This window comes from Candoia aspera, chromosome 3 (assembly GCF_035149785.1).
Source record: "Candoia aspera isolate rCanAsp1 chromosome 3, rCanAsp1.hap2, whole genome shotgun sequence".
In the NCBI taxonomy this organism is placed as follows: Eukaryota; Metazoa; Chordata; class Lepidosauria; order Squamata; family Boidae; genus Candoia; species Candoia aspera.
The window spans coordinates 74,633,786-74,648,192 of record NC_086155.1 but is presented as its reverse complement, the minus strand read 5'-3'; the positions used below and the strand labels follow the sequence as shown (position 1 = coordinate 74,648,192).

The 14,407-nt window shown below is 34.3% G+C and overlaps 1 protein-coding gene across 2 annotated transcripts in view; it reads left to right on the top strand.

The window, feature by feature from the left end:
• Positions 1-14,407, top strand: part of SLC44A5 (solute carrier family 44 member 5) — a 181,204-nt gene that overhangs the window by 91,216 nt on the left and 75,581 nt on the right. For both annotated transcript variants that reach the window (XM_063298135.1, XM_063298134.1), the window contains exon 2: positions 5,036-5,084. In XM_063298135.1, the coding sequence (XP_063154205.1) occupies positions 5,036-5,084 (49 nt within the window). The remainder of the gene's footprint in view (positions 1-5,035; positions 5,085-14,407) is intronic.

Genomic DNA, 14,407 nt, shown 5'->3' with positions numbered 1-14,407 from the left:
AAAACACCAGACTCTGAAATTACAGTAGCTCCTCTGTCTTCTCTTAACCTCCTACTACGTCACAGAATTTCTCCGGGGACTCTCCTGCCTCTTCTCAAGTGTGTTCAAGTTCCCCATTTTCTATGGGAGATTTCCAGGAGTTTGCAACACTTCCGGATTAATCACTTGCTAAATGTCCACAGCCTTCTAAAAAGGTTCTCCTGATCAAAGCAAAAAGGAAAAAGGCATGCCTCTTTTTGTTTTCCTGTTCCTTTGTGATCTTCATAATACTTGTGCTAGCTGTTACAAGCTGTTCTTCCTGAAACCTTCTCCATCACCATCCAGTCTGGATCATTCAATCTCTTATGGGTCCCCCTTAGGTCTAGGATTCAATTTTGAAGGAAGAGATTTATAAAAGGTCTTCTTGAAGGTCTTATTTTTCAGGCCATCTTTCAGAGCTGGGATCAAGACCTCTCCTGCCTATTGATGCCTGAAAAGCACTTGTCTTCTACATGAATGGAATGATGCTGTCCAGAGTCCAACATTTGTGGTCTTCCAGGCCCTGTCAAAAGGATTTAGTCTTTCTCCACAATGTTTCCCCAAACAGAGGGTGAGAGCCATGAAGGTTTGTTATTAGTTGGCCACAGAGGGTGGCAACCGTGAAGGTTTGTTATTAGTTGGCCAAACAAAAGTAACCTCATGTTTACTCTGTGAGACTTACGGCAGCATCTGCAGCTTTCGTTTGCAGAATTCCTTGTCAGGAAAGCTATGAGCCATGGGCTGAGATTCCAGCAGAGTTTCAAGATCAGTGCTTTTGCTACCTTTCCATATTGAGCTACGCTGTGATTCACACATGGTATCAAGAGAATAACAAACCTTAATGGTTTAATATCACTGTTGGCCATATGCCACAGCTGAGTGGTAGTAGTTCAAGAAGACAGCTCACTAACCCTTGGGAGTAATATATTGCATTTTATATGGCATTGTTCATCCAGAAGGGTACCAAAGTGCTATACAAGTGAATATATATTCATTAGTCTTGGCAATAGCAAATGCTGTAATTTATATTGCATTACAGGCTTCCATTATAAACCTCGTTATTCATTTCTTTATATTTTTGTTCTTTGGGCCTCAGGCTTTTTTGTGTTTAACTTCTACTCAGGGGGCCTAACCATCTTCATCTGTGGTTTTGTTCAGTTTTGTTCTTCTACTTCACCGTATATGTCCTATATCTATTTTACAGGGTCCTCAGTGGTATCACACCACTGGAATATTCTCTGTGCAACAGATAGATAGTATAATATTATTTGAGAAAATGATATATTGTGTTTTTAAAAATAGCAGGTCATTTTTCTTGCTACAGTCCTCTTGAATAAATCTGAGTGTAATTATATATAATAGCTCATGGTTATAAATAGTCTTATGTGGCTGTTTTTTCACAACCCTATAGCATTTAACATCCTTTTCCAGCCCTTTTGATCTTCAAAATAATTCTAGATAAACTGAAAAGAGATGGCAATAGTTCAAGATAAGCAGCATTCTAAGGACTTTTGTTATCAAAACACAGTTGGAGAATTTATTCTGACAGCTTGTATGTCTTACAATTGACCACTCCCAAAAGCTTGATTTCATATTCAAGGGGTTCACACACACGAGTTATATTCCTGGTTAGAATCTGTTAGGGCTTCACAATTCTTGATCAAGTCCTGACTTCTATATACACCATGTGTAACTTAGTTCTGAATTTCATTTTTGACCACCCCAGTGATAACATATTCAATCTCTAAGCTCACACTCATCCAACACTTCCCCACCCCCAATATTTATGCAACCCTTTTTCTTCGAATTATTGCCTGGCTCCTCTGCTCTTCTTGCAACACTGGTTACTTCTCTGCCAGTTAGAGCCATTCATACTTTCTGTTCAAACGTATGTGATGGTTCAAGCACTCATTTTAAGAATAGTGAAGGACACACTGAGGCATTTACTTTATTATGTTCTTAAGATACCAGGCAGTTTATCAGGAATGGACAAAAGGATACAACTAAAAGAACATCAATCATCCAAATTTTCTCATTTCCATTTAAAGAAGTTCCAACACTGTTGTATTTTCCTGTCTTTTTTTTTAATCTGCTCTTAACCACCACCAATCTAGATTTCAATCATTTTCTTACATATTCTGTTCCTATTGTGGGAATTCATGGTTAGTTTTCAATGGATAATGAAGCTGCTTTATTTAAACAAATAACTGTTGAGATTAACTAGCATTTCAGATCCATACAATAATTTGATTGATTATGTGCTTTCAAGTTGGTGTCAACTCTTAGCAATCACATGGCTAGAACTTCTCCAGGATAATCTGTCCGTCCCCAACCTGGCCCTTCAGATCTTCCAATGGTGGACACATTGCCTCTAAATCAAGCTTGTTTCCCTTGCTGCTGGTTGTCATCTCTTTCCTTCCACTATTCCCAGCATTACAGGCTTCGCAAGAGAGCTAGGTCTTTGTGTATTATTATTAATAATAATACCACATAGTACAAGGCTACAACAATCTGACCCTAGATAATACTGTAAGATCATACCATAAAATGGTCAAGGAAAAGCAAAAGCTTTTGAACTCTTTGATGTACTGAAGGAATATGTATGCCTGTTCAAGCTTCAAGTAAATCAGCCATTATCTTGTATAGGAATACTACTTGCTTCCTCATTATTCTGTTATTGCTGAGTTTGATGAATCCATAATGGATGATTTTGGGAAGTTCCTTTGAGTTTCCCCTCGAAAGTTTCTTTTTACAATGTAAATTTTGGGATTCCAGGCAGCATTACTAGTATCTCACCTTTGCATATGTATGTTGCTACTTGGGTATGGCACTTACAAGGTTGTGGTTTATCTAGAAATAATTTTTTGTCATTTTCATCCTTGGCTTTTACATTTTTTTTTTCACTTGGATTCTTTTATAATTCTGGCACTAAATCATATAACGTATGGATTTAAGAAGCTTATTTTTATGGAGCATTGGAGTACATGAAAACTGGCAGCAGCTAGTGACTTACTGATGAAAGGATTAACACTATGAATTCTATATGCTGCATTCATAATGCGCTTTCTACATCTCCCATTACCTCAGTGAAAGACTGAGTGTAGCAGGACTAAAAAAAGACTTTTCTAGTAGCCTGGCAGACAAGATAGGTCAATTGGTGATATGTTACCACTAGGCTGCATTACATTTTTTGTTTGTCTATAAGAACCAACCTTCACCAGAACTGTATGAATTTGCTGGTTGACAGAGATACATAGATGAGGATTCAAAATGAAGATAATTAATATGAACTAAACACCTTGTGCTGTAAGAAATTAAACATTTTTGTCTAAGGTTAAACATGCAGATGAAGGATTGGAGAAGTTTAAAGGAGCAGAAGGAATTGTCAGGCTTAACATTTTTGTGAATCTCTTTTCATGATTTCAAAAGGGGATGTTTTTCTGCATAATAATATGGCAACTGCAAGTGTACTTAATTAACAGGTGAGTGTTTTGAAGGAAAACTAGGCCTGCAAGAATTCTGTAGACAGTAATCTGAACTCAACAGGACTTATTTATGAGTAGAAATGTATAAGATATTGATGGAGAATCACTCAAGAAATAAATTGAATACTTTGGAGAAAAAAACACCATGTACATTTCTTCTATTTGTCTTAACATACTGTACTTACTCTTTCCCAAAAGTATTTCCACATGCACTCATACAAGGTTACTATTTTGGATATGTAGATACTTTTTCCTTAAACTATTCATTGAATATCTTAATTACAGATTTGAAATTGTAGAAAATGTTCACACACTTGCATTCTCATGTCATATAAGAATAACGTTATGCTATGATTCAGTGAAAATAACATGGGCTTTGTTAACACTGTATTATTGATTTGTCACTGACCTTTTAAAAGGGCAGTAAGTAAATAGTAATTGATTTGACTAAAGGCTAAATATAAAATATTTCAATTTTTATTTACTGTTAGATTAAATGGATGGTAGCCTAATATCTCTTTGTTTAGAAAAAATCTATTTTACTTGCTGGTCATTTAAAATAAAGCACCTGCAGACCAAATATTACTGTTTTCTAAATATAACTGAGTGAAACTATTGGATCTTGTTAGTCCTAAATAAAATTAGGTCACTGTGCATTTATACAGGGCCTTTTACACTCACAGACTGAGATACAACCTTAGCCATTGGGATTTTATTACATATTATATTTTATTGTCTATTTATATTCATATTTATATATTTATAGTCATTGTATTTATATGGACACTGAATTTTAAATTTTGTTTTGTTGTAAACTGCCCAGAGTCCCTCTCTATGGGGGGAGATGGGCAGTGATAAAAATTTTATAGATAGATAAATAAATAAATACTTGAGCAGTATATGCCTTTTTCTACACCTAAGCTCACACTTGGATTTTGAGGAACATGTATTCAAACAAATGGGAACAGCCAAGGTAAAGAAGTAGGTGGGATCAGGACAATAGCCATATTTGATTTATTTTAAATAAAACTGTAAATTTAATGTGATTTAAATTTAATTTATTACGTATAATTAATAAGATTACTCCCCATGCATTTAATAACTTATTGCACAATAATTAATTTGGCAACTTTTCAAGGACTTTTGGGGAAGGAAGGCAGTTGTGTAGCTGAGCAGTACTGATATCACTTGCAGTTGGAATATTTCTCACAATCATTTCAGGAGCTGCAGGAACTAAAGTAGAAGGCTTCTGTTTTGTCCTAAGTAGTATGAGCTCTGGCAGTGAGATAGTACTTTCTTCAGCGATTAAGGGTGTTGTTGTTGTTCTGCTAGGTTTCAAGTGATCCCTGCCCAAGTTCCAGTCTTTTGACTTGGTTCCTAGTTCTGCATTCCAAGTTCAGTTTTTAGTTCTGTTTTCCACTATTTAGGAGTTTTCTCAAAATAATTCATTAAGAGCAAGTGGAAACAGATGTTTCCTGACTTTTTGTTTTGTTTACTATGACATATTTTATAATCTTTTATTTTAAATGCAGGTGAACCCAGAAAATTTGATCCAAAGTTCAGCGGACCTATTCACAACAGGTAAATGTTTTGTTTTGATATATTAAATTGCATTTGTTGTGTATGAATACAAAAGAGGATATATGCACTTAATTGATTGGGAAGGATTTTTTTTCCAAGGGGAGTTCTTGGGAAGACATGTTTTTCCCTCTCACTGTATGAAGGAAAATGTATTTAAGAGAATCAGAAACCATTATACTCTTTCCCCCCCATAGTACTCTTAAAAGGAATATTTCTATTAAGACTTGCTTACCCCAGCTCTTACTGTGTGAAATTGGAGAATAATCTTGCCCCTGTTGCACAGCCTTAAGAGATTTTAACTACAACTGTCTCCCAGATGGGAAGATTTTGAAAAGCTGTAACTGGAGCACAGAGAATTTTGGGGTGGTTTATATTGACACCAGAATTAACATTATTTTAGTTATTGTTGATTCATTTTCATCTAATTAGCTTACTCATGGTGGGATAGGTTTCTGTGATTAATTTCTGGCCCAGTATTTATTGGATTGCTTTGTTAAAAACTAATATAACATTGGCTATTTTCCTCTCTTCTGGTACAAGAGACAGAGTTAGGAACATATCAGTTTCATATCTGACCATTCTCAGGTGAATACCATTTTGAATTTCTGATATGTTAAATTTTAATTCTAAATAAAGCCTAAAACTGATTCTCTTGTCAGTTCTTCAGTCCTACTCTCTTAAAATGCCAGTTCAGGCATGCAACAGAGATAAATAAAAATAACCCTCTTACCTTTCTGTAATTTCCTGATCCTTCTTTAGTATATCTTTAACTCCAGTGTAATCCATAGAGGCCACCTATACTCTTTGCTATTTTTCAGATTATGTATATTAATTATTGGTAGCTGAGCTTCTGTTATTGCTGTAAGACCTTTGGCCCTTTTGACTTTCCCTTTAAATGTTCTTTTTTTACCAAACTTCAGAATCCTTGAACAAGAATAAGTTAACTTGTTTAGGCTAGTGAGCACCTTTGAAACTTTAAGAGCCTATCACAGATACTCTCATTAAATTTCTGCCATTTAAAAGAAAGAATTTATTCTGTGTCAGCCCCTTTAGCTTCCAAAAATGTCACACTTCCAAACCAAGCACTGGCTATCCAGTATTTTAATTTCTAAACATGCTATAATGCCCATATTAGCTCAGTCACATAAGAAAAAAAGTTGATGCTGGAGGCTTTTACTTTACTTTACTTTAACTTTACTTCGTAGCAAATTCACATTTATTTATTTGTTTGTTTGTTTTTATTGAAAGAATCAAAAACAGTCTGAGCATGTCAGTATACTTCATGAAACTCCTAGCTGGTGGAATGTGGGCAACAGTATATTAGCTTGCAAAGTAGTGTATAGATTACAGATCCTCTTGCATGAATAATATGAACATGCTTGGGATAAAATGTGGGTTTGTTTGTGCATATGACATATTGACCAAAATGTGCCAAAACTAACCACTACAATCCTTACTTGCTAATAGACAATACTGCATGTGGCATGAATATGACCAAGAGTCTATACCTTCATCTTACTAAAAAGCTTTATGTGAAAGCCTCAGTTGTCCAAAGCCATGATGTTAATAGCTTTGGGCCTCTCTGATGATAAACATGGCATATGGAAGATTATGATTTGGAATGTAAGAAGAGTAAATGGTAAAGAGCATGAATTAACTAATTGAAAGGAAGAAAGAAAATAAAGATATATTGTGTATCTGTGAAACCACAATACATATGAATGAAAGTGGTCCGATCTTGTGGAATGGAGTTCATTAATACATGCAGAGCAATGAAGGTGTAGGTTTAATTATAGGTAAATGGGATAAAATGTATATCAGAAAGCATGAGCCTGTGTCAGCTAGTTTGCTGTGGGTGCATGTGAAAATAGAAATCCAGAGATTGATGATAGTTACTCTCCAGGGAATGGTGATAATGGAAGAACCAAATAGTACTTTTGGGGAAAATTGTGCAACACTCTGAAGGAATACTATCCAGGAGGGGGGAAAAAATTCAACTAGGTAACATGAATAGGAACAAGATGAGAGAGTACAGAAAAAGTGACTTCACCATTTGGAGACTCAAGAATAAATTAGAACAGTGATAGTTGAGTAAGGATTTACTTCCACAATGTCTGTTAGGTCCAAAGATGTGGTTTAAGCATTAGTCTATCCATATGTTTGTGGGCAAAGGAATGAATATAATTATAAAATCATGATTGACTGGATTGCTTATGATGAACAATTGATAGAATTAGTGTAGGACACAAGTATGGTGAGAATTCTGAACGTGGGTCAAACTATTTTTTTTTTTTGGTTGTATCAGGAGTGGATCCTGGGGAAAAAATGGACATGGAACAAAAAAGGGAAAGAAGTAGAAAATAAGGGTCATGTAAGAAATATTGGAAGATAGATTACTTTCCCAAAAGAATGAATTGAAAATGGACATAAGGAAAGATAATGTGATCGCTCCTTGGAAAAGAGTGGAAAGAATTATATTAGAGTGTCACAGAAGTGTGTGGAGATACAATAATGAGAAGTATGAAAAAGGATGCTTGGTGGAATGATGAATTGGATGAGAATGATCACTACAAAAAATGAGGATGAGATAAAAATATTGTTACATGTGTATGTAGAGAACTAGAGTAGCAAAAATACATAGAAGGATTTTGATAAAGGTAAATAATAATTTTGAAGGTGAATAAAGAGAGGTAAGCAAGGAGCCTTGAGCAGAGTAAATGGAATTTAAAACAAAAGTGATTAAATGATGTGGAATGAAACTGAAGAGAGAAAATGCTAAAAGGAATATTATGGACTTTTGTATTGGAGTAATAGAGATATGCTGAAGAATGGAATTGAAGTAAATGTTATAATATTAGCATACAAGAAAAAATAGATGAAAAGAAAATAATGAATGTGAAAATGTTGAAAAAAGTTAAATTAAAAGCTGCAGGTTTAGATGGTTTAATTGGAAAAATATTAAAATATAGATGTGGTTTGCTTATACTTCCTTAATATGTGAAAACAGCATCTGTGCCTGATGAATGGAAGAATGTGGTTATTATTATAACACATAAAGGGAAAGGTAGGAAGCGTAAATGAAGAGTTCAAGAATAACAACATTTCAGAAGTACAGTGTGGTTTTGTGCCAGGCATGGCATACAGAGGCCAGATTTTTGCAAGCCATTGAGAAATGTGTGAATATGAGAAAGGAATTTTATTAAACATCTGTTGATTTAGATAATGCATATGATAAATAAGCTTGAACTGTGAAACATTTTACACAAACAAGGACTTGAAAGTGACTTGCTGAATGTGAGAGGTATGTAATGAAAGTAAAGCATGAGTGAGAATAAATCGAATCCTTAATAAATGGTTCAGTACTGAGTAGGGGGTAAGACAATGTTTGCAATGAACCCTTGAGTACTTAGTAAATTTATGGATAAATGTATAAGGAATGCTTCTGGTGATGTTAGAGATGTTTTGGTTGGGAACATGAATATGAATGCAATTTTGTAAACAGATAATTCTATATTGTTTGCTGAGAAACTGAATGATTTGCAGCAAACTTTAGATATATTGTATGATATAATGTTACATATAATGTATGAAAAAATATGTTGAGATAGTTTGGTCAAACAGAAAGAATGAGTGAAGATCAAATTACAAAACAAATATATAAATATATAAAGAAAGAGTGATTGGGTTGAGTAGAAGGGAACATTGAGGAAGCAAAGGTTGGATGGAGCTGATGAGATTTTCCAAAAGAAAGGTGAGAAATTAAAAGAAGAGCATGAAGTGATGCATGAATATTCTAGTGGCAATTATTGTTTGCAAGGATACAAGGGTATGAAGTGATAAAGTAAATAGTGCTTAAAATAGTGCTTAAAATAATTTAAACTATGCTTCCTTTTCTTTTTCTTTTTCATGCCTTTAATTTCTTATTTTCTTATTTCTATGTTCTCTTTCTTATATCTTCTGCATAATACTGCTTACACTGAAAGGGATGGCGTTATGATAGTATACATGTAAGAATCTCAACCAAAAATCAGGAATGGCAGGGAACCAGAGGTATCAAGAGAATATCTGTGAACACTTTGTTGTGTATCCATTCCTATTGCCTATTGTTAAGAAATGGGCTATGGGATGAAGAGTTTTATATTTGTTATCTAAGAGGAGGTGAAGAGATTAGGGAATTGCTTATACTCACCAGGATGAGGGTGGGGAGGGTTGCTTTCTTGGGGGTGGAGGATCTATCTATCTATCTATCTATCTATCTATCTATCTATCTATCTATCTATCTATCTTTTTTTAGTTTGTATTATCTTTTATAATTTTATCAAGACCTTTAATAAAATTATTTGGAAAAAATAGAATCATGTTTTTTTTTAAAAAAAATTGACTGCCTGCATACTTGTACAATGGAATTTCCCCACCTATTGCTATATTCTCTGGGATTTTTTTCTGAAGAGTGCCCCAATCCTCTGGAGTTGATTGTTATTAAAAAATCTGCTACCCTGACCGAATGGTATCCAGCAGCAGAATTACCCTGTTGGATCCAACCCATTGTATGGTCATACGATCTATAGGAGTTGTGTTTTGGATATTCTGAAATTAGCTGCATGCATTTTTTTCTTATAAGAGCAGGGCATTTTAAATATATATATACAGTATAGCATTTCCAGTTACTGTTAGATATCCTGTATTTCCTCCAGGAGACCAAGGTAACGCACACAGAAATCCTCAGTTTATTTTCTCCAACCTGTGAAGTAGGATGGGCTAACAAAGAGTGGCTGGTCCAAATTCTCCCAGTCCTTCCATGGTTGGGAATGGATAGGATCTCTCCTATCCTATTACATTACCTTAACCCAGGGTTTCTCCACCAGGGTTCCATGGAACCCTAGGGTTCCACAAGAGATCACTAGAGTTCCCTGGGAGATCATGATTTATTTAAAAAATTATTTCTAATTCAGGCAACCTCACATTAAAGAGGTATGTTTCATTCTTTATTTTTGGTTTAAGAACACTGTTAATGCATATATACAGCCCTTCCCTGACACCTGAAAAATACTTCAAGGGTTCCTCCAGGGTCAAAAGGTTGAGAAAGGCTGCCTTAACCATTAAACAATACTGGTGCTTTATCACCAATGATTTTTCACAATATAGCAATTATATGATGCTTTAATAATAATTTTAATCCATCTAACATCTATCTAATAGTTACAATTTTAAGTGGGGTTAGAAAAAAAAGAAATACTGTACCCCACAAGCTGAACCTGAATTATTATTTTTCTATGGAAACAAGATGATACCAATCTTCATTCTTGTTAGCCATATTTATCAGAACAATCATACAAATGTGAAATGAACATTCTTCATGGTACATACTTCATTACGGATATTAGCACATCAAAATCATAACCTAGCATATAAGAAATATTAGAATGCATTCCTAGTATCATTTATTGTCCAGTGAGCATGAAATTCTGCAGAGGAGTAGTAGCAAAATTAGCTGCCAAGCAATCCATCTGATTTTATTTTAGCAATAATGATATTTAATATGCTTGAAGAGTTTAAAGAGTTTGAAGCTGGGAAGGAAGAGAGGTATTAAAAGCTCTGCACTTTATCCTTCAGTTTTGACCTGAGGCAGAATTTCTATTAAGTTTAATGGGAGTTGAAGATGCTTGGTATCTTTTAGAGACCACATGCTGTGTAGCAGTTTACTGGCGGTATAGCAAAATGAGCTTCTGATTTTATCCCCTTGCTTTACACTATGACACCTTAGTATAATATAAATATATTGTTACCATGACAATAACTGCAGATATTGCAGGTACTTGTGTTTTTCAGCTTCTACAACCACAGCATATCCTTCAAGGAAGGTACTACCTAACTAGTGTATCATCTAAGCTCAGTATAATTTATAATGCTCTAGGAAGAAATGCAATATGGGAACTAGTATTTTTTCCTGAAAGTTAACGAGTTCCTCCCTCTTCCCACTATACAGTGGACACATAATTCAAAGCTTCCTCTTTTCTGCTGCTCTTCTTTATGAACTGAAAGCATTTGTTGTTAGTGTATGTGTTGGACTTGATTTTATTGTATGACAGAGTGCACCACAGTAAATGTTACGCCAGAGATTAGTCGGTATTTTTAACTTTCTAATTGCAAGGAATTGTGTTTTGTTCAGAATATAAACATTTATATATTTAGTTGCTGCTGGTCATTCTTATCTACACCTTCTGCGGTAAATGCTGCTATTGTTCAAGCAAGCAGGGCTTGAGATATTTTCTTTTTATGGCCTTTTGCTTACCTTTAAGAAGTAAGCTCACAAAAAAATCCTAATGTATAGTTAAAGGTCTGTGTGTACAGTAGAGGCATGGGAAATAAATGTTCTCTATTAGAACAAACAAAATGTTGAAAAGTACCTTCAAGTTCATAGAAGACACCTATACTTAGTTTGATGGGCAGGTCAAACAATTCTTTCTGTGGATGGCAAGAGGGATCCTGTTGCCCATGCTATTCATCTTGACTTTCTGTCCCTGTCTGAACTGATTGGATATTAACATAAGATCTGGTATGTGTATATAGGCTAGAATGGCACCATCACTCCCAGATTATATCCGGATTGAACTGTGTGATATGTGTCTATGCACATTAGATTTCTGTGCCACCTAGAGACACTGTTTTATGGATATTAAACAGTTTCAGATGGCATAGTCATTTGTGCTGGGAGGGATATTCTAACCCTGAATTTGTTAGAAATTGCCCAGAGCACTCTGCTAATTAAATTGGTTAAAAAGTTGTTTTTCAGTGGCACGTCATCATCAGAGACAAATCAGATCCAAAATCTATAATAATATTTAATGAGAAGTTATCTTTAAAAATAATAAAATTATTTTCCTTGATTTTTATCAATTGTATAAAACTATAGGCAGAATAACTAGACTGTTAAATAAATATGAACCTCATCAGTGCCCCAACAGACATGCTTTGTACCACTTTTGTCCATTAGAGTTAAATAGGTACAGAACAATTATAATTATAGTAGTTTGATTATATTGGTTTTTATTGTGTTGCATCATTTATTCTATATTTTAAGTGTTTTTTTAAAATGTAAATATAATTGCAATTATGTTCATAAACTGCTTTCAGAAGCAGAGGCTATAGAAATTTTAAGCAAATTAATAAATTAAATAAATTGTACATGCTAGTAGATTTAATTTCCTAAATTCAATTAGTGATAAAATATTCTGTATTTAATTTATATGGCAGGAAGAAAAAGGGCCTATTAGGATACCACACTGATATAGGCAATACTGCTTTTCAGAAGAATGGCAGATAGGTATAAAGCTGAAATCAGTATATGGATTCTGCAGATGCCTAGTCAAGAAAGTGTGACGATGATATAGGATCCTGAGCCAAAATGAACAAGCCACATTAATGGTTTTGTCTTCTATGCTTTAATCTGTTCAGTGCATTTTATACTGTCAAGAAGAATACATTGCCAAATGAGGCTTATTCAAAATGATGAAACTTTTTTTATTACAAATGTATTATTGAGAGTATGTTATAGATGTATTTTGTTATCTAAGAGGAGAAAAGAGGAATGAGTCACTATCAATTGATTATTCATCTTGCTTTCCTCTATACTAAAATGGCATGGAGAAAAACTATAATACTAAAGTTCAAAGCAAATATTAAACACACAATTGTTGTTTCTACTGTATTGTGTACTTTATTATCTATTATCATTATAGATGATATTTTGAAAATAGCTGGAAAAGTCTGTACATTTAGCAAAGTTTTAATTAATTTGATTATCATAATTAATATGATAGCAAAAATGATATTAATATGAATAAATACTATGTTGATGTAGTTGTTTTTTTATAGCCTTCTTAGATATCTAGAAAAATATGATATAAAATGTAAAGGACATAGATGTTAAATCATATCAGTTTTCTTTGACAATTATATTTTAAAATGTCCATAATAATTATCCTACTTGATTATTTAAATTTATTTTGGACATATATTGCAGAGATTTGTCTGAATTGACCCATGGGAATGAGCTTAGTATTTTTAATTTGGATAGATTTTTGTTTTAATCTCTCAGTGAAATCTCTTCACAAGATGGAACCTGGTCATCTTTTTACTCTCTGTATAGCCACAGACAGTTAAATCTTTGCCATGGTTCTCCAGAGTATGTCTGTAGAGCACAAGAATAACTGAAGCTGGGTGGGGGTGTCTCCCCTCCTCAGTTTTTAAACAAAAAGCCATTCTACTAGTGACAGGAGCTTACTGGAGAAAATCCTTAGTCTTCTGAATATTTACCTTTTTAATATCTTGTTAGGTGTTCCTTTGGTTTTGGTGCTTCACTTCTCTGAATTTGTTTTGGGTACTTCTGTGCAGTCAGAGATCAAATAGTGAACAGGATATGATATTGTTGACATTATTGTTAGTATTGTTAGCAGTAATAGTATTTTTTTTAAAGTCAGAGATCAACTGTCTACTATATTCAGGTAAAAAAAAGGAACAAGGTAAAATTATTTGATCAGTATAATAGACAAAGTAAACTATTCCATGTCTAGACAGCATATCTATCTTCCAAATTAACAGTGGCAGAACTAGACTAATAAACCCTCATATCAATAGCAGTTGAGCAGAACTTAGCAAGTGTTCTATTGATTTCTTAGACACGTCAGCTAATAGAAAGAATGCATTCTGGTCGTCTGGATGAACAAAAGCATAAAGCTGGAGGGACAGGCTTGATCAAATGGGCAAACACATGAGACTAACTTTTTTGCTCCTTCGTGAGGGATATAATTATACCTCCCTTCCAAAACCTTAAGTGGCAAAGTGCTGAGTCTAAGAAGAAAGCCATCCTGTGCAGGATGGAAAAGATGTTCAGTTGGCTGGGATAAAGGTTTTCTGAAAAAGCTCTTTTTCAAGAAAGGGTTAGAAAGCTTCTTTGCCAGCTTTGGAGATAACTCAGAATTCATTTTTTGACAAGGCTTGAATTACAGAGTTAATATCGAAATTGAAATATAGGAGAGCTAGGATATACCTTTGCTCAACTCTTTTTTCATGTATATTGAAGTACAAAGATCCCTGAAGGTGGCACATATGAAAGCATTTTCCTGTAGAATCATAGTTAGATGAAGTAAACTGACAATCTATAGTAGAGGCTGCCTATTTTGCCCATAGCCTCTCTCAGGGAATGAAAAACCACTTTTAAATCTATAAAAGCAGCCCCACAGACACAAGACTACTTTTCTGCCAGGTGTTGCAGTACACTGCAATGGTCAAACATTGACCATCTTGCCTTAAATCCTGCTTGC